General features: G+C 40.8%; 1 protein-coding gene across 11 annotated transcripts in view; it reads right to left on the minus strand.

The window, feature by feature from the left end:
• The window catches only part of SEC31A (SEC31 homolog A, COPII coat complex component), an 85,311-nt gene that overhangs the window by 28,170 nt on the left and 31,095 nt on the right, over window positions 1-26,046 (minus strand). For 6 of the 11 annotated variants that reach the window (XM_008055596.1, XM_008055597.2, XM_008055595.2 and 3 more), the window contains 13 exons: window positions 25,444-25,605; window positions 25,103-25,255; window positions 22,024-22,257; window positions 19,939-20,013; window positions 18,593-18,631; window positions 18,032-18,109; window positions 13,925-14,000; window positions 13,213-13,391; window positions 11,598-11,724; window positions 10,392-10,537; window positions 8,652-8,825; window positions 4,892-5,065; window positions 512-635 (listed from right to left, as the gene is read on the minus strand). In XM_008055596.1, coding sequence (XP_008053787.1) covers window positions 512-635; window positions 4,892-5,065; window positions 8,652-8,825; window positions 10,392-10,537; window positions 11,598-11,724; window positions 13,213-13,391; window positions 13,925-14,000; window positions 18,032-18,109; window positions 18,593-18,631; window positions 19,939-20,013; window positions 22,024-22,257; window positions 25,103-25,255; window positions 25,444-25,605 — 1,741 coding nt within the window. Of the gene's footprint in view, window positions 1-511; window positions 636-1,315; window positions 1,409-4,891; window positions 5,066-8,651; window positions 8,826-10,391; window positions 10,538-11,597; window positions 11,725-13,212; window positions 13,392-13,924; window positions 14,001-18,031; window positions 18,110-18,592; window positions 18,632-19,938; window positions 20,014-22,023; window positions 22,258-25,102; window positions 25,256-25,443; window positions 25,606-26,046 lie in introns of all 11 variants that reach the window. The other 5 variants (XM_021711165.1, XM_021711163.1, XM_021711162.1 and 2 more) reach the window with 3 other exon arrangements.

Consider the following 26,046-nt stretch of genomic DNA (forward strand, 5'->3'; position numbering starts at 1 on the left):
CGCGCGCCTGTAATTCCGGCTATTTGGAAGGCTGAGGCGGAAGGATCGCCGGAGCCCAGCAGGTCGAGGCTGCGGTGACCAGGAGCGGGCACTGCACTCCAGTCTGGGCGAGAGTGCGACTCCAACTCAAAAAAAACCAACAACAACAACAACAACAACAAAAGTGGTCTGTGTCACCCTGTCTGAAGGAAAAGAGTGTGTACAGAATAATTTATAAAATTCTCTTTCTTTATACCAAAATCATAGTATACTTCACAGGTCATGGTAATGGCTTAGGGGCAGGGTCCACTGTTCTGAACATGGTGACAATGGAGCTGCTTCCCAGCACATGGACTCACGATGCCTCTTTGGGAAACTGTGTTCTCCACAGCAGGAACTCAGGATTCCTTTACAGAATGGTTCTTACTTTATCAACATTGATTTGACCATGACTTTGGAGCTTCGAAGCAAACAGTTACTACATTAGCTAAGAACTAATGCTATCAAAGGCCATGAGGACCGCACCACTTACGCTGTGGCTGTGGATAAGGTAGCCCCTGGGTGTGCATGTGGCCTGGTGGCGTGGGCTGCTGGGCGGCAGTGCTGGGAGTAACATTTTCACGCAGTAGGAAGCCCGGAGGTGGAGGGTTCTCTCCCTAGCAAACGACAACATGGTAAAAAAGAGGATTATAATTGGAACTGGAACTTTACCAGGTGGGCTTAAGAGCTCTGAAATGGAATTCTATGTTTATTTTTAAAAGTTGCACAAGAAACACTGCAATTTGCATATCCTATCTCCTCAGAACAGTGCATTTTCTGAGCAACACATTCCAAATGATTTAAAGATTAGACAAATCTGAAGTAGTCATTGCAATGAATGGCCAAAGATGCTAACGGCCTCATGAAACAGGTCAGTGATATTGATGAAAGGCACCAGGATTTTCCGTCTCTACTAATTTCCATTCACTATTCCACACTCTGGAAATTTAGGAATAAATATGCCATAAAGGGAACTTTTGTTTCTCTTCAATTTCTGCAATGCTTTAAAAAAAAAGAGAAAAAGAAAAAAATCTTCAGTGAAATCAGATTTAGATCACTGCCAGAACCTTGGTTGATGTTTTCTAGTTCAAATCAATTTAGAACTGCAGAGGAAGGAGAAGAAGGATAAGGAAATTAACTGTGCTAACAACGCTTCTTGCGTCCTAAAAGCATTAAATGCAACGAGCAGGCAGGCAGATGGTGCAGGGGCGGGGGCTTAAGGGAGTGGGCAGAGAATACTGAACTACATATACAAGTGAGCGGAATCCCGCCCAAAGAGGAATAATGAAGGATATACCTGTGTGTCAGAGGGACAGGCTGCAGGTGGATGGCTGGGAAGGGCAGTGGGAGTTTTGTTACTCCAGGTAGTGACAGTAGGGGCAATTCTAACCTGAATTGAACAAAGAAATACCAATCACAGAAAATAAAAATGAAAACGTTAAAAAAAGAAAAAATAACCCAAAAGGTACTAACTGCCAGATGCAAAGCAAAAAGGAAGAGCAGCAAGATAACATACACTATACAAGCAGCTGCAAACAGGTAGACAGGACTCTAAAAGACAATGCAGTCACAAAAAACCAGAAGCAGGCTGGAGAAGCATCAACATGAAAGCCTAAGCCAAAGCATAAGAATAACCATTCAAGCTTCAGAGAAGGTGGCCAAGTGATGCTTTGTAGGTAGGGACAGAAAGAAGACACTCCCCCCCAAAAAAGTAATTGAGCAAAAATGTGATTTTTTGGAAGCACTAACAGTATCACTATAAGGTCCCCTTTTTTGATTTCATTGTAGCCACAAAAATCATATTAGTCTCAGATGAAGCTTAAAAATCACACAGAGAACACTGAAGCCAAATATTACAGATCATTCAGTCTAACCCCACCCATTTTCACTGGGTAAAGCAAAGCAAGGTCTTGAGAAACAAGGGGTCCTGGTGAGGCCATGTGACTCAGTGGGGATGCCAAGTCTCTGGATTTCCAGGCCAGCTGCTGACCCTGAAGGCCAGTGGTTTCGATTTTTTTTCAAGCCATCAAATCCTTTTTGTCAAGAAAATCTCTGCAGACACTCTGAAATATATTTTAAAAGTGAATTCAGTTGACCTTTGAACAACACAGGCTTGAGCTGCTCAGGCCCACTACAGGCAGGGTGTTCCAGGCTTTCCTGCCTCTCCCACCACTTCTACCTCCTTCACTTCTGTCACACGATACAGCAAGACCAGCCCCCGCCTTCCTCCTCAATCTACTAAACATGAAGACAGAAGGGCGAAGACTGTTGTGACAACCCATGCCCACTTCATGAATAGCAGATACATGGTCTCCTATTTTATTGATTTTCTTTCTCTTTTTTTTGAGTCAGAGTTTCACTCTGTCTCCCAGGCTAGAGTGCTGTGGCATGATCACGGCTACCGCAGCTTCAACCTGCTGGGCTCAGGCAATCTTTCCACTCCAGCCTTCCAAGTAGCTGGAACTACAGGCACATGCCACCACACCCAGCTAATTTTTTTTATTTATTGTAGAAATGAAGTCTCACTATGTTGCCCAGGTTGGTCTTGAACGTGGGCTCAGGCAATCCTCTCGCTTCCGTCTCCCAAAGTGCCAGAATTACAGGTGTGAGCCACCATGCCCAGCCTATTTTCTTGACTTTCTTAGCAATATTCTCTTTTTTCTAGCTTACTTTACTGTAATAAAGTATATAGCATACATAACACACATCAACAGACTGTTCATGTTATTGACAAGGCTCAAACAACAACGGGTGATTAGGAGTTATGATTTTAGGGAATCAAGATTTGTATGCAGATGTTCATCAGTGCACATGGGTCAGCACCTCCAAACCCTGCGTGGTTCAAGGTCAACTGTAAAAGCAAGGCTGAGTTAATCGAAGTGGGAGTGGCACTCCCTCCAATTCGTCCTGCCATCCAGACCCTTACTCCACTTACTAACACTACCCCCTCCTGCCTTTAGCATATCATAAGCTTTAATCAAGAAACAACTGTTAGATTTATGATTCAATTTGTTTATCTTCTGTAGAGTGTAAGACTAGTAAATCAAAGTACAACAAAAACGTCTCGGTGTTTTTACCTTTTCCTAGAAAGGCAGATAGTCCAAGGACAAGCACTCTCTTCTCCCAATGTGGAGCCTGCCTTGTTTCTGTACCCTGAAAGACTGCCTGGTCTAATACAAGGTGCCTGGAAATTCTAATCCCAACTTGGCTGTTAACCAATCATATGATGCTGAGAAATTCCACCTCTGTGTCTTGAATACCAGTGGGTCGCCTGACATCTCTGCTTCTCAGTTTTCCAAGCCATCATCTGATGTGTCCCACCTCTTTCATAGTCCTTCTAAGTCTAATGCTATCTCCATGACGTGAGGGAACTTAGTCTATTTTGTTCACAAGCAGACCCTCCTAACAGCTAGAACAATGCCAGGCACTCCAATAACTCAATAAAAATTTGTCAAATGAATGAAAAAAATCTAAATACAGAGTATTCTAGATAGTTAACAGTTATATTCAGACACAATCTATCCGAACTAAGTACCAGTCTGTTTACCAAAAGTATAACAGAAAAAGGAGCAATAATTCTTTTTTTTTTTTTTTTCAAGATTTTTATATTTACTTTTGCTATAGCAAAATGTAAAGACCCTGTCAATCCTATAAGCAATTTATTCTGTTTTAAAATAGAAAGCTGGACATGGTGGCTCACGCTGTAATCTCAACACTTTGAGAGGCTGAGGCGGGAGGATTGCTTGAGGTCAAAAGTTTGAGACCAGCCTGGACAACAAAGCGAGACACCACCATCTCTACAAAAAAATACTTTAAAATTAGCTGGACATGGTGGTGCATACCTGTAGTCTCAGCTACTCAGAAGGCTGAGGCAGGAGGATTGCGTGAGCCCAGGAGTTTAAGGCTGTGGTGAGCTGTGACTGTACCACTGCACTCCAGCCTGGGTGACAGAGTGAGACCACAACTCAAAATATAAAAAATAAAATAGGTAGGGTACCTGTTAACTTTGCTGTCTACTAAGATCATGTATTATTTGTGAAAAAAAATCTTTCATTTAAGGACATGAAAGTTATCTGCTGGTCCGGAAATGTTAAAGTTTCTACATGAAATAGTCAAAGATAATAAGAGGTCACATTTTATGACACCAAATATTTAAATTTAAATAAATAAAAATTACTAATCCTTTTCACATTCCACATGATCTACAACTTCATAGACCTTCAGTCATTTACTTTTCTCTAATAGACAAGTTGTCAAGAAAAAAAAAACTATATATTCTGGATACTCTTTATCATACAGATACAGAAGACACAATAAACTTATACTAATGATTCAGAAAAGAATACTGAAGAGATCATTTTCCAAAACTATTTTCTAAAATTAACCAAGTAACCAACATGATTGTTCCTGCTACTTTTATTCATTTTTAAATTTTTTGTAGACATAGGGTCTTGTATGTTAGGATCTCAAAACTGGGTTTGAATTTCTGGCATCCTCCAGCCTTGGTCTCCTAAAGCACTGGGAGCCACCATACCCAGCTTCCTAATACTTTACTTACAACTTGTTAGATGAATCAAATAGAAGTTTCAAGAACAGATGGACATGTGTAAGTTTGAGTGGCAGAGAAACACACAAGTCTCCCTGAAGAGCTTAAAACTAATTTGTATCTAAAATATAAAGTTTGACCAGATGAAAGGAAAGATTTCAAAAAGTAGATCTCAAATACACTTCAAGAATCTAGCAAGTATAACTATTAAACAATATACTGTCTGGTTTTACATATCAGAGAGGGTATCTTGCTCAGTCAACTAAAACCACTAATTTGAGTAGAAATACAGAAATGTTCCTAACTTCACCTGGACACATCACTCACCTGGGGGTAGTACTGTTGAGTATGAACTCTTGGCATCTGGGGATGGCCAGCAACTGGTCCAGGCCTGCCTTTGGGCAGCTGCTGCTTCTCATAAGGAGTTTTAGGTGATTCGTGTCCTGGCATGGGCTCTCCTTGTGCTCTACAAAGTCTCTCACGAAGCTGCACAATATTTGGCTAAAAGAAGCAATGGAAAAAAACAAAGCAAATTATTAGAGCACATCCAACTAAAGGAAAGAATGTTGATTTTCCTAAAGTAAGCTGATCATTCGAGAGACCCTTTTTTGTTCACAATGCTGTGTGTTACACAACAGACTCTGGTATGTGAGGATTTGATATCATGGCCTCTAATACTCAAGACTGGCACCAACGGCCCATGACATACAGTGCCAACTGTCATGGAACTGAAGCAGGGATCTCAATTATCCCCACCTCATGGTTATTATGGCCAATGGCACTTATTTCCACTGCTCTTCTGATGTTTTCTTATAGTTATATAATGCTCAGAAATCAAAGAACTATTTTAAAAAATACAAATAGGCTGGGCACAGTGGCTCATGCTTGTAATCCCAGCACTTTGGGTGGCTAAGGCAAGAGGACTGCCTGAGTCCAGGAGTTTAGACCAGTCTGAGCAATATGGCAAGACCTCATTCCCACAATTAAAAAAAAAAAAAAAAAAAAACCAGGCATGGTGGTATGTGCCTGTAGTTACAGCTGCCTGGAAGGCTGAGGCGGAAGGACTGCCTGGGCCTATCAGGTTGAGGCTGTGGTAGCCATGATCATGCTACTGCACTCCAGTCTAAGTGACAGAGTGGGACTCTGATTCAAAACACACACACACACCACACACAATGAAAAACAATCACCAAGGCATGCTTAACAATGGTGACTAAAAAATGGTAATCTGAGAAAGAAATACATTTTTTTTTGACTTGGAGTCTCACTATCACGCAGGCTGGAGTACAGGGACAGGCTTACAGTCACCGCAGCCTCCACCTGCTGGACTTAGGTGATCCTTTCTCCTTAGCCTTCCAAGGAGCTGGAACTATAGGATCAAGCTACTATGCCCAGTTTATTTTTTTTTAATTTGCTGTAGAGACGAGGTCTCACAAAGTTGCCTAGGCTGGTCCTGAATTCCTGGTCTTAGGCAATCCTCTTGCCTCGGCTTCCCAAAGTGCTGGGATTACAGCCTGAGCGACCAAGCCCGACTGAAAATTTTTAAAAAGAGATTTTTTGAGGCTGGGTGTGGTCCCTCATGTCTGTATTACCTACCAGTACTTTGGGAGGCCAAAGCAGGAAGATTGTTTGAGCCCAGGAGTTTGAGACCAGCCTGGGAAACACAGCAAGACCTTATCTCTACAAAAAAATTAAAAAATGAGCCAGTGGCATGCGCCTGCAGTTCCAGTTACTTGGAGGCTGAGCCTAGGAGGTAGAAGATGTGGTAAGCCGTGATCATGCCACTGTGCTCCAGCCTGAGTAACAGAGTGAGACTCTGACACCAAAAAAAAAAAAAAAAAGGATTTCTGAAATAAATAAATTAAGAGTGAGATGTCAAATTCAGATTGTAGCTCATACAGATCTAATAACAACAAAAAACTATGTGCTAAAATGTTTCAGCAACATTTTAGTATCTCTAAAAGTTGCACATTCCTACAAATCAGTGAAAGGTTCAAAGGGTCATTTAGACGTTTAAGGTGTACTTGATTTGCCTTTTATGGGGGAGATTTATATATACAATGCTATCGCAAAGTCTCAGGACATATTCCCCCCAAAATGCAGGGTCTACAGAGAGAAATAAGATGTAACTTCAAAATTAAGTTTTTTTGCATAAAGAACGTTCTTTAAATTCCAAAGAAAAGCAGGAAGAATAATGTATAGGAAATGAATTGATTATAAATGGTGCTGAAAATGATTTAATCCTAGAGCTAGATAATCTCAAGGTCATAGAAAAATCAGTCTTAAGATAAAGGCTCTTATACCATATCTCAATATAACAATGAGACCTTATTAAGCACAAAGTCTTAGTAAACTGTTATGTAGAAGTCACCACAAAAAAAGACTATGTATCTACCTAATAATCTCATTAACAATTTAGAAAGACATGCTCTGGATCCTACACTAAGTGTATACAAAACCAACTAGAGAATCATAACTCCATATTCCTGGAACATACTTTGTATTTTTACTCAATGAAATTTATTAACAATTTTCTAAAACAGACAAAATACTGAAAACAATTAATTTTATAAAACCATCAAAAACAGAACAAAGTTAATATTAAAAAGTGTAGAGATAAGAAAGTATCCGTAAGACTCAATCAAGCTCTAGCAGACACAAAGTACAGATAAAAATACTCTAGTATTGTAAGTTTCCTCAAGTCCCACCCCTATGTCCACTCTTGTGTTCCCATAACTCCACAACCTTGATCACAGCACTTCCAACACACTTTTGGCATTCCATGTTTCAATGTCCAAAGCCTTCTGGAGTTTGGAAGCTTCCAAGGGAAGGATTTTGGCAACCGTGTTTCTCACTCTACACAATCACTTGTTGAATTGAGTTGCAGCAAGTATCATTAAGAGGCCCATGTTTAGCCGGGCTGGGTGGCTCAGCCTGTAATCCCGCGCCTTTGGGAGGCTGAGGTGAGTGGATTGCCTGAGCCCGCGGGTTCGAGACCCGCCTGGGAAGCGAGACCTCATCTCTACAATAAATCAAAAAATCAGCCGGGCGTGGTAGCGCATGCCTGCAATTCTGGCTACTTGGAAGGCTGAGGCGGAAAGATCGCCGGAGCCCAGCAGGTCGAGGCTGCGGTGGCCGGGAGTGGCCACTGCACTCCAGTCTGGGCGACAGAGTGAGACTCCAACTCAAAACAAAACAAAACAAAACAAAACAAAACAAAACAAAACAAAAAGGCCCGTGTTTTATTATACACCAAATAAGGACAACAATTAAGAATGCATGTAGTTCCTGCTGCCCTGAAAACTTAAAAAATTTACTTGCCCACAGACGGTACCAGACTATATGGCATATAGAATTAACTTCTTCAACAATATCTGGGGTGGCATGTGTAGAAATTTAAAAATGTGCCGGGCTCGGTGGCTCAGCCTGTAATCCCGCATCTTGGGAGGCTGAGGTGAGTGGATTGCCTGAGCCCGCGGGTTCAAGACCCGCCTGAGCAACTTGGCGAGACCTCATCTCTACAATAAATCAAAAATTAGCCGGGCGTGGTAGTGCGCGCCTGTAGTTCCAGCTACTTGGAAGGCTGAGGCGGGAGGATTGCCGGAGCCCAGTAGGTAGAGGCTGTGGTGGCCAAGAGCGGCCACTGCACTCCAGTCTGGGCGACACAGTGAGACTCCAACTCAAAAAAAAAAAAGAAATTTAAAAATGTTAATAATTCCATTCATTTGACTAAGCATTAACATTTATAGCTTTTCAATATATAAGATTCCCACAAAGAACCTTCTAAGAAGAATCAGCATTTGGCTTTAGAAATAAAAAGCTGGTCCATTCCACTCACTTTCCTAAAGTCTTATGTCCCTCAATACAAGGGCTTCTATCACACTACAAGAGCATCCCATCTCTTTGACACAGCTTGGGGACACTGAAAATATGCTCAAGTATTGTCAATAACATTTATATACAGTCAGGTGATAGGAATTAACTGCTCTAAACATTCCACTCACTAGTATGTTTATGCCTAATACCATGGTATCTACTAGACTCACCTTACTAAAACATTACCAAAAAAAAAGTAAATTCTAGTTACCTGGTTGGTGTTGTCAGGAAGAAAAGCCAACGCTGCAGCAATACTGCCCTGAGCTGCCAACAAATTGGCATACTGACTCATCTTCTCAGCCAAAAGAACCCCCACGGTATTGGCATCCATAGCTTGGGTAAGTTGCACAGCTTTCCTCAGGATGACAACTTTCTCAATCAGATCCTAAATAAAACAAAAAACAAAGAGTAAGAGAAAAACAAGCAGAAATATCAAGACCATGTACATAAGAGGAAGCAAGAAACGATAAAGAGTTGCTAAGGTTTACAGAGTCCACTAAAAGCATAATACCTAATTTCTATCCCTCTTAGAAAAGCATGGCTACCACTTAGGGAACTGGAGAAGGAATGAGGAGGGGGAAAGCCCCTTACTCATGGATGGGACATGGGTCACCACCTTCTCCTAAACATCTTTAATCTACCAGAGACTTGTCTAGTGAGCTAAAATAGGCAAATACAAAGTGAAGGTGGCAGGAACTGTGTTCCAACAGGTATGAGAGGAATTATGAGTGAACTATCACACCATCTCCCCATATAAATAATCCTACTGGACAAAGGCATGTGATCTCCAAATGAGCTCCTATTTTAACTCAGTGTTTCTCATGGTGCTCTTCAACAGCAATTCTTTCAACAATAGGGAGCTATGTTTCAGTACAAAGCATAAGAATACCCCGCCTAGCTGCCTTTCGTAAGTGCACAAATCCAGAAGTGTGCAACTAGTGTTTTACTCTCAGGAGCACTTAGAAGGAAAACCTTGATTTCCTACCTAGTTTTTAGTTTCAACAGTGATCTTTATGACAATGACCTTACTGAGAAAATCTCCTTACAGAGAGAAAGAGAAATATGAAAATTACCCTAAGACTCTGTTGCTGGAATGCGAAGGACAAACTCTCAATCTCTAGCTCCTCATTGCCTGAGCACAGTCCCACCTCTTTCACTGCCACTTCTACTTGTATACTAATGCTACCAAAGATTCCATTCACCTCCCACTTTCATTTTTCCTCAACCCTAAAGACTGTCTACTAACACTGGGGATGCCCCAATTCCTTTACCCACACTGCTTCTTTTTTTGCTCAAGGAAGACAGGGCCGCTGGAGGTGAGAGCGAAGCATGAGGTAGAAGTCGACCCTACAGCTGTCTCCTAGGCTCTTGCCACTCATCTCCCCCAATCAACTGCCAAACCACAGACTTGCTCTTAAAAACCACTGCAACCCCATTTTACTATCCCAACATCTGAAACTCTGTTTCTCCAAATAGCAATAAACGCATATAATTATCCAGCAAAAGAGCTTCTAAAACATGAACAAGCTAGGTAAAAGTGAGGAACTTATAGAACAAATTAATTTCGGGAACATAACTTGATCATAAGGAGGATGATAGATGATAACACTAAAAAGTAAATACCTTCTTTTTTTTTTTTTGAGTTGGAGTCTCACTTTGTTGCCCAGACTGGAGTGCAGTGGCCGCTCCCAGCCACCGCAGCCTCAACCTGCTGGGCTCCAGTGATCCTTCCGCCTCAGCCTTCCAAATAGCTGAAATTACAGGCGCGTGCTACCACGCCTGGCTAATTTTTTTATTTATCGTAGAGATGAGGTCTCGCCAAGTTGCCCAGGCGGGTCTCGAACCCGCGGGCTCAGGCAATCCACTCACCTCAGCCTCCCAAAGGCGCAGGGTTACAGGCTGAGCCACTGAGCCCAACTAGTAAATACCTTCTTTGTGGACAAACACTAACCTGCAGGGACAAAGGGTGGCTGCCATCCTGAGCTTTAGTCCAACACGCAACCAGCTTCTCTACATTTCCTGCACAGATGTAGCAGAGACACGCCTGGGTCTGCAGCAGGCTATCTCCTTCACTTTCAAGTCGGGTTCCCAAAAGATCTAGAAAGAGGAAAACAAAGGAAGACTTCATGTAAGGCCACCTGTGGGTGAAGTCATGAGCAGCTCAGCAGTATTTCAGAGGTGTGGACTGAGCTTTGCAAGTACCAAGTAGCAGGGAGAAATCAGGCTAGTCCATATGCTTAGTAAAGATCTACTTGCCAAGTGAATGGAAGTGGGTAACAAAGCAGATATAATACATGATTGCTCAAAACTGGATATAGGCTGGGCGCAATGGCTCATGCCTATAATCCCAGCACTTTGGGAGGCTGAGGCAAGAGGACTGCCTGAGCCCATGGGTTTGAGACCAGCCTGGGCAACTTGGCGAGACCTCACCTCTACAATAAATCAAAAATTAGCCAGGTATGATGACGTGTGTCTGTAGTTCCAGCTACTTGGAAGGCTGAGGCAGAAGGATCGACTAAGCCCAGCAGGTGGAGGCTGCGGTGTCCGGGAACGTGCCACTGCCTTCCAGCCTGGGTGACAGAGTGAGACTCCAACTCAAAAAAAAAAAAGGAAAGAAAAGACTGGATGTAGCTGTAGAACTGATATTCAGAATTATATTAGAAAGAACAATACATGGGGGAATAGCATTTGAACAGAAAACCCTAATACATTCAAGGCAGCAAATAGTTTGTTCTTATACTTCAGTAACCACCAACTTAGTCATGGCCTATAATGGTTATTTCTGCTTAAATATTGTAATTATTAATTTTATCAAAGCTAATATTTGTTAAATGAGAGGTACTTATGTGCCATTTTATAGATGAATAAACTGAGGCTTAGGAAGAAATTTTTCCTAGGTCATATAGCTAGTTAAGTGGCAGAGGCAAGATTCCAACTCCAGTCTGTCTGAAACCAAAATCACTAAACAGTATTTTAAAAAATAATAAGTAGATGTGGAGAAGTAGGGTACTTAATAATTCTGAGAAAAGCACTCATATGAGAACTATTTTGTGATCACTAAGTTTATACAAATTTCCAATAAAATTTGTCATTAATTTTATTTACAATATACTATGCCATATAGGTAATGAAGTTAAATATAAAGCTCATTTCTTACCACAAAGGGCTGAAAATTCATCTGGTTTAGCATAAGTCAATACTGCAGCTAAAGCCTCTCTCCAATTTTTAAGATCACAAGACTCAACAATCTCTTTCCAGTTCTTCATCACCACTGCAGTGATGAGCTTGGGAAAGGGAAGCAAAGGGAGAATTACAAGTCTTTAGAATATTAATAAAAATTAATTCTGCCTAATCAATCATATCTTTCCAAACTACAATTCATGGTATTTCATGCCATATATAGCAGCAGCAAAATGAAGTCTATTCTTGAATCAAATGACATAATAAATGGAACTATTTTTCCAAAAAAAGATAAAAGAATCACCAACATACTTCATAAAGTGCTGAGAAGGAAGGTATAGGGTACTGTCAGAGCATTTATATGGGGCACGACATTCCCTATCCGGGTCATGGGCCACGTGAGACCCAATCCCCACCAACACACAATATGTCTGTGTAGCAAACCCACATATGTACCCCCTGAATCTAAAATAAAATAAAGACCACTTAACAGGAAGACATGACCTGGTTGAACAGATCAGGAAACACTGCCTGAATATGTAGACTTTTGACATGGGATCCAAAGGACAAGCAGGAGTTAACTTAATCAAGAGAATTCTGGGCCAAGGGAACACTAGGTACTGAGGCCCAGGGATGAAGAGACGTGGAGTAAGAGAGGAATGGAAAGGTAGCCTGTGTGGCCACCAGAAACAGGGAGACAGGCAGTGCTGGGAGACTCAACACTGGCACCACTGTTAGGAAAAATGATTTCCATAAAATTACTTTAGGTTGTGGAAAGGACACCAAGCAGGAGGTTTAAAAATGTTTAGACCCTCTGTGCCAGAAATTCCTCTGGCAGAACAAGAGCCCAATCAAATAATCAGACATTTGCACAAATCTGTAGGCTCACTGAAGGTGTTTATCACTGTTAAACAAGGGTGTTTCCCTATAACAGAACAATATATTGAAAACTATCTAAACATCCCCAAAGAAGGGAACCAATACATCTTCTTACTACAAAATGTTATATAGCAATTAAAATGTTTATAAGAAAACGATGTGGGAAAATGCTTACAATGTTAAGTGATACTATCTAAAAATAAAACCATACACATATATATACATATAGGATCCTGAGTCTATTTAAAAAAAACTTCTACAAATGCACACAAAGAAGGATAAAAAGATATGCATCAATCTACTGACAGAATTACGAGATGTTAAAAAAATTTTTACAATGTGTACAATTCAGGGTTAGGTATAGAAACGGTCATTGTACAGGTAAAATTTGGGCCTCACTTTGGTCCCCACTTCACCTGGTTTGAGATCAGGTACCCTTATTGATGAAGTGTGCTCCCCACCCCTAAAATTTGTGCCTTTAGAATTTTATGTTAAAACTTTCTAAAATAATATGCAAATATTTTTAATTCTTTCATAAGTGGAAGCAACAAAACCTGGAATAATCACACCAAACTCCCAACAACTATTTCTGAATCAAGGAATTACAGATGGGTTTTTAAAATTCTTTTATCATTTTCTGCATTTCGATGATCTACAATAAGATATATTTCTTTTACAATAAACGCGAGAAAGATAATTTTAAAACAACATACCCTGGTAATTTTGCTTTGGGATTTTGCAAAGTATTTTTTCTGAGTTTGTGCCAAGAGTTCTTGTCCACCTGCTATGGCCAATATAATGGCATCAGCCATGCGATTATCGTGTAAACAAAGGTCAACAGCACTCTCAAAATTACCCGTCAGCAAAGCCTGAGTGATTAAACCATCAATGTCTGCAACAAGGAAATAATACATCCAAGTAAAATATAGGTTTTTGTTACCAAAAACAACAAAGTACAACACAAATCAATTTGTATACACACACACACAAATGGAAAACACAATATTAATTTCTGCTTACTAGTGGATTAATCTCTAACACAAGCTGTTGACATTTATGAACGAGATCTATGGAAATACACTGAGATACATATATAGAAACACCTTTTCCAGAGTGTTTTACTGGATTATAAAAGATCACTTAGGAGCCTGAACATATATACTGTACTAAATGAAAACTGAGTTCTTTCTCAACTTCTACCACCTGTGACAAAACATTCTTCTTCTACTTTTTTTTTTTTTGAGACAGGGTCTCACTAGCTTCAAACTCCTGGGCTCAAGTGATCCTCCTGCCTCAACCTACAAGCAGCTGGAATACAGGGTCATATGACCACATTTGGCTTAACCATTTCTAGCTTAAACTCAGAAACTATTTGTTTCCAAATGGGTTTTGAAAAAATCGAAATCAAAACCAGTAAGTACTTACCTCCACTGATGGAGATATTAAATGTTCCTGCAGCTGGGGGTAGAAATTCAGATTCTTGTTTTTCCTCTTTAATGTGCTGAAAAGATTTTTAAAAAGCAGCAATTTAGCAAAGATGAAACTGTGGAATAATTTACTGACAAACAAATTTATATATGATCATTCACCTATTGATTAGATGGCATGCCAAACTATTTCAGGAAAGTTCTCAGATCCAAGTTTACGCTAAGATCTATGACTTCTATAAGTATTAACTCCCATCATGCAATCATAAATAAAGTTCAAGGTCATCAAGAATATTGTTAAACAAACTAAAGTGTACATATTCATTATCAATACCTCAGAAGCTATTATCAAAGCTAAAGAATCTTTGTTTTCCTAGATACTTCAACTATGAGTGGCTTAAAATATGCAAAATAAAATTTTAAAAATTATACCATATTTAAATTTTATTTATTTATTTTTTTGAGTCAGAGTGTCACTCCATTGCCCAGGCTGGAGTGCAGTGGCATGCTCACTACTACCCCAGCATCGACCTACTGGGCTCAGGGGATCCTTCTGCCTCAGTCTTCCAAGTAGCTGGAACTACACGTGTATGCTGCCATACCTGGCAAATTTTTTGACTTATTGTAGAGATGAGGTCTCGCCAAGTTGCCCAGGCTGGTCTCGAACCCAAGGGCTCAGGCAATCCCCTCACCTCGGCCTCCCAAAGTGCTGCAATTATAGTCTTCAGCCATTGTGCCCGGCCCATATCTAAATTTTAAAACAAACCTATTTCTACACATCTACTAATTCCTGGTCTACTAGGTTTGATTAAAGTTCTCTTTGTTTTAATTGAATCATACAAAAAACAAAAGAAATCACTTGGTGCTCACAGTATAAATGCAATATAGATTGTTTATGAATATACTAAATTCATTTTTACATTTAATGTTCTCTCAAATTAGTCAAACCTAGAAAAGCAGGTCAGTCTGATAAAAATGTATACAGTTCTGTTAAAAATTTCTGGGACTACTTGCCAAAACGGATTAAAAATAAATTCAATATTTTCCTTCTTTTTTTTTAGAGAGAAGGTCTTGCTATGTTTCCCAGAATGGTCTCAAACTCCTAGGCTCAAGTGACCCTGGTGCCTCAGCCTCCCAAACTGTTAGGATTACAGACATGAGCCACTACACCTAGCCAATATTTTCTTTCATTAGAAGAAAAGGAGGTCACCAGAAGCAGTGGCTCCCACTATAATCCCAGCACTGCGGGAGGTGGAGGTGGAGGTGGAAGCGAGAGGATTGTCTGAGTCCAGGGGTTCGAGACCAGCCTGAGAAACTTGGCAAAACCTCATATCCACAATAAAGTAAAAAATTAGCCATGCATGGTGGCGCATGTCTGTGGTTCCAGTTACTTGGAAGGCTGATGTGGAAGGATCACCTGAGTCCAAAAGGTTGAGGTTACAGTGAACTGTGATTGTGCCACTGTACTCCAGCCTGGGTGACAGTGAGACTCTGCCAAAATAAATAAATAAATAAAATAAAGAAAAGAAATATTTAAAGGAAAACAGAGATAAAGTAATCTATCCTCTGTGCTTATGTTACCTATATATCTAAACCCCGATTCAAGGCATTTTTTTGAATTGGGTGATTTTAGTGCAAAGTACAGCACTGCATTGCCTGTAAATGAAGCTTAATTAACATTGACTATTACACAAGAGTATCTATAACCCTTATTCCTTTTTTCCCAACTAAAGAGAAGCATTTTAAACCAGATGTGTCACGCCTGAAATCCCAGCACTTTGGCAGGCCAAGACAAGAGGATTGCCTTAACTCAGGGATTTTAGATCAGCCTGGGAAACTTGGTGAGACATTGTCTCTACAATAAAAAAAAAAATTAGCCCTGTGTGGTGGTGAGTGCCTGTAGTCCAGCTACTTGGGAGGCTGGGACAGAAGGTTGGCCTGAGCCTAGCAGGTCAAGGCTGCAGTAGCCGTGAGTGCGCCACTGCCCTCCAGTCTGGGCAACAAAGTGAGAATCTAACTCAAATTAAAAAAAAAAAAAGCCGGGCTCCGTGGCTCAGCTTGTAATCCCGTGCTTTGGGAGGCTGAGGTGAGTGGATTGCCTGAGCCTGTGGGTTCGAGACCCGCCTGGACAACTTGACAAGACCTCATCTCTACAATAAATCAAAAATTAACCAGGCATGGTAGCGCATGCCTGTAGTTCCAGCTACTTGGAAGGCTGAGGCGGAAGGATCGCTGGAGCACAGCAGGTCAAGGCTGCAGTGGCTGGGAGTGGCCACTGCACTCCAGTCTGGGTGACAGAGTAAGACTCCAACTCAAAAAAGAGACAGAGAGAGAGAGAGAGAGAGAGAGAGAGAAACATTTTAGAATTTAAAAACTAAAAAATAATTGAGAATTTAAGTTATTTACATTAAGGAATAAATCACAGATATTAATCTGACTTACTAATAAACTTGCAAAAGGAATACTTTAGGTTATTTATGGACTTCTGAAATAGACATAAGGCCAAAAAACACGCAATTATTATGCACTGAGTACCTGTCAAAGTATAAGCTACAGTGTTTTATAGACAAATATTATCAAGCTTTTATTTTTATTTTATTTTATTTCTTGAGTTGGAGTCTCACTCTATAACTCAGGCTGGCGTGCAGTGGCATGCTCATGGCCACCACAGCCTCGACCTGCTGGGCTCAGGCAATCCTTCTGCCTCAGCCTTCCAAGTAGCTGGAACAACAGGTGTGCGCCACCACACCCAGCTAATATTTTTATTTATTGTAGAAACGAGGTCTCGCCAAGTTGCCCAGGCTGGTCTCAAACTCCTGAGTTCAAGCAATCCTCTTGCCTCAACCTCCCAAAGTGCTGAAATTACAGGTGTGAGCCACCACCCCTGATAAAAGTACATTTCTTTATGTACCCAACAATTCTATCCAAATATTCCCAAAAGTAGTTCACATTTTTAATAAGATTTTATCCACTTCTTCTATTACCTTTAAATTAAACTCTAGAACATCCAGTTCTAAGGAAAATGATTTTATAAGAGGTTTTGTAATATTCTAAGTTTACTGATAAATTATTTTTACAACTTAGTAAAAAAAATTATAGAAAACATTCCATAGTCAAGACATCCCCATATTACAGAGAATAATGAAAAGTCAAAGATAAGACGAGAACCAAGAACTTATGAATTAATTTTCCAAGATGAAATAAAATTTAAAAGCAACAAAAGTAAATTTACAGAATTATTTACTAGTGGTTAAGAAAACCCCAGAAAATTAAAAGGAAAAAAAAAAATGATACAACTCTGTGTTCAAGGACTCTTTTTAATCAGTTACAAAAATTATCAACAAGGACACATTTATAGTAAATCAAGACAATCAGTTCAGTTTAGTGAAATATTCTTTACTTGAACTTCAAGTTCAGGACTAATTCAGACGTTTATGCCACTGATATTAATGTGCCCAAATTATCTTTTTTTTTTGAGTCGGAGTCTCTGTCGCCCAGGCTGGTGTACCGTGGCATGCTCACGGCTACCACAGCCCTGACCTGCTGGAATCACGCAATCCTTCCGCCTGTCTTCCAAGTAGCTGGAACTACAGACATGCACCACCATGCCCAGCTAACATTTTATTTTTAATCTACTGTAGAGACAAGGTCTCACCAAGTTGTCCCAGGCCAGTCTCAAATCCCTGATCTTAGGCAATCCTCTCGCCTCGGCCTCCCAAAGTGCTGGGATTACAGGTTTGAGGCACTGCACCTGGCCAATGTGCCCAAATTATTAATGTGCCAAGAAAAAAATATTACTTTTACATGCAATACAATGTAGATTTCTGAATAAAATCTCTTCTTAGTTTGACATCCAGAGAGCCATCTGATGAAATTAAGTCACGGCAACTGTTAATTTTAAACCATATAATCCAGAGGTTAAGGCGGAGAATGGGAGCTCAGAGATGACACTTTCGCCAGCATAGGTCAATAGGCTCCTACCCTACATATCTCTAAGAAAATAATTTATTCCAACTTTATTTTGCAACAGTCAAGAAAATTTTCCTTAATGTAAAATACACAAATTCACAAATCTGTTCAATATAATATTAAAAAAAGTCAGTACCTCTCCCAAGAGCTGCTCTTCAGCAGCAGGGCTCTCCTCCCCATCACTCTGTGCCCCTTGGTCAGAGTCTCTAAGAGCCTTTGGAACACAAAATAATGACAGAGGAAGATGAAGAAGACAGCATTAAAGGGTATTAGTGATCAGGGAAGACAAAAGACCCAACCAACAACATTCAGAGCTAGTTTAATCATAGGAAGCAATACTGAGCAAATTTATTTGAGAAACACCATTAGAGGAAAAGCAAAGAACAATGATTGGTAACACCTTCCCTCACTTTCCTACCAAATGTTCCCCCTTATGGTAAAGCAAAAAAGACCTTCACCAATAAGTACCTGAGAAGTCACTGATTCAGTTTTCCCCTTTTACAAAATTCAAATGTGTATGCCCAAAGAAAAGAATGCTGCACCAGCTAAGCTTATACTTAATTAAGATGGTAATTACAGTTAGTAATTTATAGTTATATTAAAATATCTAGAAGTTACTATTTGACAAATTCTTTTTCCTTCATTGTTATGACCTTGCCAAGATTTTAGAGGGTAGCTATTTGTAAAGCCTTCTTACCACATCAGCTCCATCCACTTTGTTCAAGGTCAAAGCAATCTGAAATAAAAATAACAACTCACCTAATAAATGGAATTCTATTTCAGGACAAACAGCAAATGTTTCCTTTTGCCTCTCACTGGCAAAAACCCACAAAGCTCCCTATCAGGGATGGTAATGTTTAAAAAAAAGATTAAAAACTGTGCAGAATGGACGCACAGCAGTTCTGGCATCACTCACATGGAGTGCTACGGTGGAGATGTCAACCTGCTCTGCTGCTGAGTCATAAAGCTAGCCTCCACACATGCGCTCTCTGCTACTTTGCTTTAAATACAATAACTATAATCCATGTTTAAAAATATTCCTTCAGGTACTCACTATGGAAAGAGCTGCTATTAGAAGTATTCTGACAATCAGATTCTACTGACTCATTTTTTGCTATCAGGCATACAGTAAAGCTTTCATATTAATCTTCTGCAAACCAGAAGTTACAGCATCAAGAAGTGTAGACTAATGATAAGGTTAACATAACCCAGAGTTGATAGGCAGCAAGACTGGGTGTGATCCTGGGTCTAACATCAAAGGAGACCAGTCTTCAAAGTGTGCCTAGAGGGCACAGTAGCCAATCTGCACCATATGCAACAGTCCTGCAATGCTACAGAAAACTGCAGTCACTTCCAAAGAGTGACAAACGTCTGATACAAATGACAGAGAATCCAAAATATTACCTTCAAGGTTTCCAAAGTCAGGGTATTTTTACTCTTATTGCTATTGATGTCAACATTGCAATACCCTCTTTAAGAACACTACAAACACTACAAACTGCAGTATGATTTCCTTTTTTTAAAATAGACTCTTTTTAAAAAGTCAAACTATTAAGCAAATCACTTGACTTTTTTGTTCATTCAGGTTCAGTACTGTTGTGAAATATTTACTAGTTACTTGTTAGCTGGATCAACTCAATACACAGTTTGGAGATTGCTGCCAAAGGCATAAACATAGCTAGGGTGAAAAATTGTGATGGCGAAGAACATGGGGTGAACTTTAATAGTTTTCCTATCACTTTTCCATGGCTGCTGCTCACAACCCTAGCAGAATCCCATGTTATCTCACGTGTTGGCAGCTCACAGTGTCTTATCTCTCAAGGCCTAATTATTACTGGCAATCAAACTTGAATTGAAGGTGATTCTGACAGCATCTAAATCCAAGTAGAAGGAGGAGTCTCATAGTTAACAACATGAATTCAAAACTCTAGCAACCAAACACAAACTCTTATTAAGTATTTACTGGTTGATCTGAATTAATCTGTGTAGAACTTTTTTTTTTAATATGACACAAATATTTTACTTGTGTAAATAGTTATTTACCTTCTTTCCTAGATCTTCTTTTCTGTATCCCAGGAGTTCAAGGTATTTTCCACGAGAATTATCCTCAAAGTTTACCTTTTAAAAAAGACATAATCTTGAAACAAAGGCTTGCATTTAAAAGCTTAATTTTTTTTTTTTGAGTTGGAGTCTCACTCCGTCACCCAGACTGGAGTGCAGTGGCACACTCCCGGCCACTGCAGCCTCGACCTGCTGGGCTCCAATGATCCTTCCGCCTCAGCCTTCCAAGTAGCTGGAACTACAGGCATGCACTACCACGCCCAGCTAATTTTTGATTTATTGTATAGATGAGGTCTGGCCAAGTTGCCCGGGTGGGTCTCAAACCCATGGGCTCAGGCAATCCACTCACCTGGGCCTCCCAAAGCACTGAGATTACAGGCTGAGCCACCAAGCCTGGCCAAAAGCTTAATTTTTTTATTCTAAGAATTAATCAAATTCCAAGGAGAATTGTTAAAAAATATCTAAAGCCTACTATTATCATCCTAAAGATTCACTATTAGAAAAAACCCAAAGAATATACTTTTTATTTTTTTTTTTTTTATTTTTTATTTTTTGAGTTGGAGTCTCACTCTGTTGCCCAGACTGGAGTGCAGTGGCCGCTACCAGTCACCGCAGCCTCGACCTGCTGGGCTTGGGCAATCCACTCACCTCAGCCTCCCAAAGGCGCAGGACTACAGGCTGAGCCACCGAGCCTGGCTGAATATACTTTTTAAAATCAGCTATTTTTTTTACTGGGGGTAGTGGCTCACACTTATAAACCTAGCACTTTGGGAGGCCAAGTCTAGAGGATTGCCTGAGTCCAGGGATTTGAGACCAGCCTGGGCAACTTGGCGAAACCTTGTCTCTATGGTAAATTAAAAAAAAAAAATTAGCTGGATGTGGTGGTACATGCCTGTAGTTCCAGTTACATGGAAGACTGAGATGGATGAATCGCCTGAGCCCAGCAAGTGTTACGACTGTGCCACTGCACTCCAGCCTGGGCAACAGAATAAGATTCCATCTCAAAAAAACTCCCCAAAACAAAAACACACAACTCAGTAAAAGGGATGATCTCCCTCAAGCTCCTCTTGAAGACAGGCTGAGCAATGCCTCTAGCCTCTCTCCCCTACCCCACTTAGTCTTTGCAAGTTTTCTTAATGAATCCACTATAGAAATTAAATATCTATGGTTTTTATATGGTAAACTCTATGTTCTAATTTTAAAATAGTTATGCTTAATGTAATATCTTTTCTGCTAAATACACTATTATATTATTTTTACTTATTAAAAAAGCATTTCAGGCCAGGTGCAGTGGCTCATGCCTATAATCCCAGTACTTTGGAAGGCCGAGGTGAGAAAATTGCCTGAGCCCGCTGGTTTGCAATCAGCCTACAATAAACCAAAAAATTAGCCAGGCATGGTGGTGCATGCCTGGAGTTCCAGTTACTTGTAAGGCTGAGGTGAAAGGATCGCCTGAGCCCAGCAGGTTGAGGCCATGGTGGCCATGAGCATGCCACTTCACTCCAGCCTGGAGGACAGAGTTAGACTCCGACTCAAAACAAAACAAAAAAAGCATTTCATAGGCTTTTCAAAGGAGAGAAGAACTCTTGACATAAGAAGTTAGGCTGTGTGTTCTTCTTCTTCTTTTTTTTTTGAGTAGGAATCTCACTCTGTCACCCAGGCTGGAGTGAAGTGGCATGCTCACAGCCACCACAACCTTGACCTGCTGGGATCAGGCGATATAGTTCTGTCTTGGCCTACCAAGTAACTGGAACCTCAGGCACACGACACCTCATCCAGCTAATTTTTTGATTTACTGTAGAGACAACGTCTTGCCAAGTTGCGCAGGCTGGGTTCAGACCCCTGGACTCAGGCAATCCTCTCGCCTCAGCCTCCCAAAGTAATTACAGGTGTGAGCCACTGTGCCCGGCAGGCTGTGTTCTTTATAAGGTTTCTTCCTTTCATCATGAATTCCTAAAAATCACATTTTCTCAATTGCTTCTTTAATAGGAAAACAGATTTAGAATATAATGAAAACATTTAAATTTGCAGATAATGAAATAAAATGGTTTTAAATACCAACTTTACCTTCAAAAAAGACCACACGTTTTTCTCAAACTCAGTCTGAGAAGCATCGATCTTCTTCTGGCAATAGCTGATGAACCCTTGCGACTGCACCACCTGCTGCAGTTGGTCTGAACGGCGCAGGAACTCCTTTTCTGTTACAACCTGACTAACGAACACATGGTACTGCTGCTGCTGCTCAGCCCCCTGCAGAGGCTGTATCCTGATATTCTCAAATGTAACCAGTTTGCCGCCAAACTGTAAAAGAATAAATGGACAAATCAACTTTAACCAGAAGGACATGGTCAAAGAAGTGCTTGTGAGAGCCTCATGATGGAGAAACGTGACCTGAACACGTACCAGTCTGGGTGAAGTTAGTGGACAGCTCTACTTGATACACAATCTGAGCCCTTCAACTCTTGTTCTTTTCTTCACAACCCATCTTCCCAGTGAAACATACCTTACCCCCATAATTCCTTGGTCATTTGTTTTTACTACCTTTCACACACTCACCACTTCTCCTCCTCCTCCAAAGCCTTGGCAAATGTCTTTCCCCCATAGGCTCACAGCACACTATGTATCTCTTTTGACTCAACTACTAGCTGTATGTTTTTGCCACACCTTCTGTTCAAGGCTCTAAGTTTCAAGGCAGGCTCTGTGTCTGCTTTATTCTTTTTTTTTTTTTTTTTTTTTTTTATGGTGGGTAGTTTTAATAGCTAAACTATCCAGTGAAATGTATAAATGACATACAGGTCTGAAATATTCTTTTTTTTTTTTTTTAAGTTGGAATCTACAGCAGCCTCAACCTCCTGGGCTCAGGTGATCCTTCCCCCTCAGCCTTCCAAGTGGCTGGAACTACAAGCGTGAGCCACCATGCCTGGCTAGATGCTGGGTTTCACAAGATGTATAGGTTTGTTTACTTGGTTCTATATAATATTAATACTGTAATAGTACATGATCATAATGATGTAAATGCTATTTGTCAATCCTCAGTTTTTTAAGTTGGCCAGAATAAGGCAATGAAAAATACTGCCACTGAACACAACATAAATATTTTTTGAAAATTGAGCAATGTAAAAAACAACAATGTTCCTGGATGTGGTGGATCACAGCTGTAATCCCAACACATGGGGAGGCAGTTGGGAGGACTGCCTGAATCCAGGGGTTTGAGAACAGCCTGGGCAACATGGTGAGACCTCGTTTCTACAATAAATTAAAAAATTAGCTGGGGGTGGTGTCATGCACCTATAGTTCCAACTTCTTAGAAGACTGAGGTGGAAGGATCACCTGAGACCATCAGGGTAAGGCTGTGGTGGCCGTGAGCATACCACTGCACTCTAGTCTGGGTGACAGAGTGAGTTTCTGATTCAAAAAAACCCAAAAAACAAAAAACAAAGTTGTTTTAAAATATTGAGGTTGGGGCCAGGCTCAGTAGTTCAGTCTGTAATCCCAGCACTTTGGGAGGCCAAGGCAAGCGGATTGCTTGAGCCCGTGGGTTCAAGACCAACCTGGACAACTTGGTGAGACCTTGTCCCTACAATAAATAGCAAATTAGCCGGGCATGGTAGCTCGTACCTATAGCTCCAGCTAATTGGAAGGCTGAGGCAGAAGAATCACCAGAGCCCAGCAGGATGACACTGGTGTGGCTGTGAGCATGCCACTGCACTCCAACCTGGGTGACAGAGTGAGACTTCGACTCCAAAAAAAAAAAAAGAAGTCAGCTCAGCTTGAGCAACACAGCAAGATCTTGTGTCTATTTGTCGGCCAGTTGTGGTGGCTCACATCCGTAATCCCAGCATTTTGAGAAGTCAAGGCAAGTAGACTGTTTCAGTCCAGGAATTTGAGACCAGCCTGGGCAACAAAGTAAAACTTTGTACAAAAAAAAAAGTCTAAAAATTAGCCGAGTGTGGTGGTGTGCGTCTTCAGTTCCAGCTACTTAGGAAGCTGAGGCAGAAGGATCACCTGAGCTCAACAGGTTGAGGCTGCGGTAGCTGAGATCGTGTCACTGCACTCCAGCCTGGGCAATGGAATGAGACCCCCAACTCAAAAAAAACCAAAAAAAAACATGGATGTTCAGGAGGCAAAATATTTACATTTGTGAAGAAAATCTCAAAAATAACTAAAATTTCTAATACTGGTAACCCAAAGATACTGGAAGAGGACACTGATATGTCACCTCTCACAAGTCCACGCAGGGAGGGCATGCTCATTTCACTGTACATGAGGGAAGAGCAGACACTCTCAGCACCTCTCTGCCCTCATGATCTCCTGGGATAGGACTGTTAAATTACTCCAGTTTCCAGGGAAGAAGTACAGCATGCTTCATCCACCCTGGGCTTCTTTCTGCATCTTTCTTCCTACTCAGATCTCTAGTCCAGGAGATAAGTCTCCTGCTCCTCCATGGAGAGCCTCATTGTACCTAGACCTGCCTATAACTAGGCTGGTAAGGCTGCCTAATACTGGGGTGGAGTTAAAAGAAGAGTGTGCAGAGTTGAATGCTGGGGACAAACAGGACAGACCAGGACCAGCTCTCACAGATCCAGTCTGGTCACTCTAGCTGACAGAAGGCCCACCATGGTTCCACGATTGGCTGCAGCCTCCACTCAGCTGCTGGTGGGAACAGAGCCAGCACTGATTCTCCATCTCTCTTACTCGGTTCAAAACTCACTGGACCAAGCAAGGTGTGTTATTTACCCTTTTCAGAGACTCCAATACCAGTGTGTGAGGTGGGGCAATGGGGGAGAAAGATGCTCACTCCCCAGCCCAGTGGCAAATGCACCAAGAGAACCTCCATTCCTAGGCTCCGTTCCAGGCCGTGGAACACACCTGTGAATGAAACGTCTGTTCTAAAATTGCTTATGTACTAGTGTAGAAACGAGTTCTTGCCATGTTGCCCAGGCTGGTCTTGATCCACTGGGCTCAGATGCTCTTGTGGACAGTAGGATTTTTTAAAACCTTGCACATGTACAATTTTATAATAAAATGGAGAAGAAAGAAGCTAGTCAGCTGAATGGTTAGGTTTCAGAAAGAGTGGTAAGGGAAGTGGAGTGTCCCCAGCAAAAAGTCCTTTGTGCACATGGACCGACCATACAACAAATCCTACCGAGAAGGAAGCACCAACAGGCCTTCGAATCCACTTAGGTGGCTTCTTCAGAGGCAGCCCTGGACTGCGTGGTGTGGCCTGCTGGGGAATCTGTAGTGGAGGCAGCGGCTGTCCTGTGCCAAAGGGATCAAGATTCCCAAAAGATGATGAAAGCTAAAAAACAGTGAGAACAGGTCATGTGCACAAACTATGTTCCTTGTATTCCAGTCACATCCAAGAAACTTTTAAGTCACAATTATCCAATTAATCAGCACTATTGATCAGTAAAGTCATTCTCAGTATAATTACACAATGCAATTTTTTTTCAGGTGTTACAAAAAAAAATTACCACTTCCTAGTACCTTGTCGACTTGTTTCTGCCTTAAACCATCTGCACTCCCTCCCATGATAGAATAAACACTGATACGACCATCAAAGGAAGCAGCAGATAAGACGGCAGGATTTCGGGGACACCACTGAATATCAAAGCACCACTGTGTGTTTGTGGGAAGTTCATACAACACCTGGACCAACAAAAAGACAAACAACAAAACTCAAATAAGGGTAAAGCCACATCATAACCAAAACTCTTGAATTAATGCAGTAACAAGCAAAGCTAAATTTAAAAACATTTTCACATAGAAAGTGTCTTTAGCCAAAAAAAATTCTAAGATTTTTTCTAAGTATAAGAACCATCCATTATGATAACCTATTATGATAAGTAAGAATGCTACTTAAAATATTAACCAGATTTGAACAATCATTTCTTAAAAATGAGATTTTCATAGAAATGGCAGTAGAGGGTGCATTTGAAAGATCCAAACACTCTATTGGAGTCAACTTGTTAAACTCTGAAAGATGAAAAGATATCCTGTCCAACTGTTTTTATTTGGCAAAACTCAAACCATACTTAAGTTATTTATTTGAAGACCAAATTTTAAAATCAACCTGGCTTTTTTTTTTTT

The sequence above is a fragment of the Carlito syrichta genome, unplaced genomic scaffold (genome assembly GCF_000164805.1).
Source record: "Carlito syrichta isolate Samal-C Ts95f unplaced genomic scaffold, Tarsius_syrichta-2.0.1 Scaffold301890, whole genome shotgun sequence".
Taxonomy (NCBI): Eukaryota; Metazoa; Chordata; class Mammalia; order Primates; family Tarsiidae; genus Carlito; species Carlito syrichta.